The sequence below is a fragment of the Callorhinus ursinus genome, unplaced genomic scaffold (assembly GCF_003265705.2).
Source record: "Callorhinus ursinus isolate GAN/ISIS: 27379988/994484 unplaced genomic scaffold, GSC_fseal_2.0 scaffold3794, whole genome shotgun sequence".
Taxonomy (NCBI): Eukaryota; Metazoa; Chordata; class Mammalia; order Carnivora; family Otariidae; genus Callorhinus; species Callorhinus ursinus.
Window position 1 is genome coordinate 1,367 of NW_027400848.1, and position 3,535 is coordinate 4,901.

The 3,535-nt window shown below is 57.9% G+C and overlaps 1 protein-coding gene across 1 annotated transcript; it reads left to right on the forward strand.

The window, feature by feature from the left end:
- Nucleotides 1-470: 470 nt before the first annotated feature.
- LOC141372248 (uncharacterized) lies at nt 471-2,239 on the forward strand (the record flags this gene model as incomplete). Its single annotated transcript, XM_073890758.1, has 3 exons — nt 471-650; nt 1,112-1,310; nt 1,569-2,239. Coding segments are annotated over 3 exons (1,050 nt in total), but the record flags the coding sequence as incomplete, so codon positions are not given.
- Between the last annotated feature and the right edge of the window lie 1,296 nt (nt 2,240-3,535).

A 3,535-nucleotide genomic window follows, 5' to 3' on the forward strand; every position in this document is an offset into this window, starting at 1 on the left:
GAAGTCTGCGTCACCAGGGAACAAGGTCAGAATCAGTTCATTACTACTTTCCACAGGGGCTGGGACACAGGCAGGAGGTGGGTGGCTTTGCTTGGACCCCAGAGCAGACCCAAGCCCCTCTGAGCTGTGTTCCATGCCATGCCCAGCTCCTTGGCTCATCCTTGCATTGACAAGTATGCCACAGCCTCCTGTGATAGCAGGTACGGAACAAGTGTAGAGGTCCTACCCCTGATGGCATCCCTAGAACTAGAAGCCAGAATACTCTGATGTGCAGATGGGGAGCCTTGGCAGTATGGATGGGGCATGGGGGGAGTGTGAGCATTGAGCAGCAGTGGAGGGAGGCCCTCGTGGGGCTCTTGTGTGAGGAGGAATTTGGTTAAAGGGACCCCAGGCAGTGGTGACCTCACTTCCCTGAAAACAGAGCCCAACAGAATTTGGAACCCCGGTAACCAGGCACCCACATTCCACAGACAGCCCCCTGCCCAGCTCATTTCATTGGAGATCCTCAAAGCAAGATTTTCGCATGTTGCCTGCCAAGGTCAAGAGGCTGCAGGCGGAAGAAAGCGCGCCCTGCAGACACTATTCCCCGCTGGGGATTTCATGTCAGGGCTCCCCACCGCCTCTGGCCATTTGGCCAGAAGGACAGAAAGGTGACACCAGGAGGCCCAGAGCTGACCACCCAGCCCCACTCGCTCTGATCTGACCTGTGTAGCCCCAGGTGCCCTCCCTCTGTGTGTGTGTGTGTGTGTGTGCACGCACACGTGTGTGTGTGTGTGAGTGTGTGTGTGAGTGTGTGTGTAAAGAGGGGTCATGGGGGTGGGGCCACCCCAAGCAGGAGCAGGCTGATGAGGGGTCAGATACCCAGTGGGCAGGTCATGTTCAAGGTCAAGGCTGGCTATGTGGGAAGGGATGTGCGGGCGCTGCCCCTTCTGCCCAAGGTTGATCCCGATAGCCCTGCAGGTATGGGTCACTGTATCCCAGGTGGAGGGCTGTGCACGCACAGGTGTGTGTCTGATCTGGGAGCAGCAGGGGGACTGGGCAGGAGGACAGTGCGGATGGCCAGGCAGGGCTGTGATGCCTTGGGGCCGGCCAACGGTCCCTGTCTTTGCAGAAGGCCACGGAGGACACGGAGAGGCAGCTGGCGGACGTGCCCTCCTCCCTGACAGAGGGGGTGACCCCAAAGGCATCCCAAGAAACAGGTGCTGGAGATTGCCGGGCAAGACCTCCGAAACCACGCGGACCACCGTCCCAGGTGGTCGTCCACCGGACAGTGGTCCAGGAGCCGGAGCCCATGGAGGCCGAGGCTGAAGGTGAGAAGGCTGGGGCTGGGTGTTTTTGGTGTGTGGGGACGGGTCGGTGCTGGCCCCACAGGGAGGAGTCCCCAGAGGCTGGTGTGGGGCCAGGAGCAACGACTGGGCACAGAGCACAGAGCGGGTGGACTGCAGTCGGAGAGACGTCCCCGTGAAGGTTCCTTCTCGGCTGTGGCTTCTCTGGGAGACCCTGGGCTGTGCTCTGTCTCTGCAAAGGCCCATGGAGAGTAAGCACGGGGGTGAGCTTTTCTCTCACAACTGTTCCACTGCCTGAAGAACTTGAGTCGGATCTGGAGGGAGGGCTGGTGCCTGCAGTGACTTCAGGAGGAGACCAGGAGCCGTCAGGTAACCCGGCACCTGCCCATGGAGAGCCTGGCGCTGTCCAGGAAGAACTGTCACCTGCTCCTGCCCCAGCCCCTGCCCTTGCTACAGTTCCTGCTCCTGACCCTGCCCCTGCCCTAGCCCCTGCCCCTGCCTGTGCTCTTGTTCCTGCCCCTGCCCCTGTCCCTGCTCCTGCCCCTGCCAGAGCCGCTGCCCCTTCCCCTGCCCCTGCCAGGGGTCCCGTTCCTGCCTCTGACCCAGATCCTGTCCCTGATCCTGCCCTGGATCCTGCACCTGCCACTACTGCTGACCCTGTCCCTCCCCTTGCCCCTGCCCCTGCCCCTGCTCTTACCTCTGTCTCTGCCTCTGTCCCTGCCCCTATTCTGAGCCCTGCCCCTACTCCTGCTCCTGCACGGCTCCCACCACCACGTCCAGAGCCCACAGCCCTGCAGGGAGAGCTCCTTGTACAATTACCCTTAGTTCCATTGCCGGAACCCGAGACCCCGCCCGATTGTTTCATCCCCTCCCCCTGTGTTCTTTCTCTCTGGTATATATTAACTGTTATTTTATCCTTCCATGTCCTATATACTGTTTATTATTTTTTTTAAATAAAATTACTTGTTTTCAATTGAACACGTCTTGAGCATTAAGTACATGCCCAACGCTGTGCCACCACACCCCAGAATATTGCTGCAGAATATCTCATTCCTCAAAGGAGTCCCCGAACCAGAAGCCCTCCCTGCCTGTTTCTCCTCCAGTCTAGACCCCGGCAACCACTAAGCTGCTTTCTCTCTCTGTTCCTTTACCTATTCCTGATGTTTCGGTAAGTGGAATCACACAATAGGGGCCTTTGTGTCTGCCCCCCTATTTTCAAAGGGGACTCCTTTTCTTCTGTGTTTATTTGTCATAAAATTTCCCTTATTTGATATTGAAATCCCCGATGGATTACACATCAGATGGAATCATAGAGGCCACTTTAGGAATTATGGGCACCATCTCGGGGCCGAGACCCCTGGTCCTGCTGGGACACCACAGCCTAACCCCAGACAGGACAGGGCTGGTTCCTCCTGTGACCCACACAGAAACCAGGGAAATGCAGAAAACTGGAAGACACACCACAAAGGGCAAAAGCATTGCTCACAACCCAAGGCCAAAGAAAGGTTTCACCTGAATCTGTCCAAACCACGCTCCAAGTCACTGGGTTCCACAGGGACGGAGACCAAACACATGCAAGTCCAAGGCGGAAGGATAGGCACGCAGGGAATATGTGTCAGAGATGCGGGAGCTGCTGGGGATGGACTCTGGCAAAGGAAACCCTATGGAGGCAGCGCTGGTCACCCTCAGACCGGCAGGTGTCTGGTCTGGGGAGAATGTGAGGAAGCGGAAGTCCAATGCAGGTCCCCTGGAGAGAAGGGTGACAGGCACCCCTGTCTGGGAGAACAGTGAGCAGCACCCATCCCAGGCCACAGGTGCACCCATCACCTGGCATGGTCAGCCTCGAACTCACCCCCGGAAACTCTGGCGTGGTTTTTCACAGATGTATTGTCAGGAGTGTTCATCACAGCAGTGGTGGAGAGAGCAGGGAATGCAACAACACTAATGCCCAAGGAGATGGATGGGATCCACGGTCCCAGTCCTCATGACAGGAAGCCCTGCAGCTACTGTCCCGGTGTCATCCGGGGCACAGGATCAGGGAAGCCCCTCCTGAGACCCCCTCCGGCCACCCTGTTCCTGGGAACATTGAGAATTGTTTGAGGAGGAGGGGGAGAGGATCCAGGATGAAAGCGGGTCAAAGAAGGAAGGTCAGCACTGGGAGGACAGATGGGCGTGCCCTGAGCCACCCTCCAGGGCCCGGGCTGTGATGCCCTTGGACCTTACCCCAAATAATGGCTCCTGAGGTATGG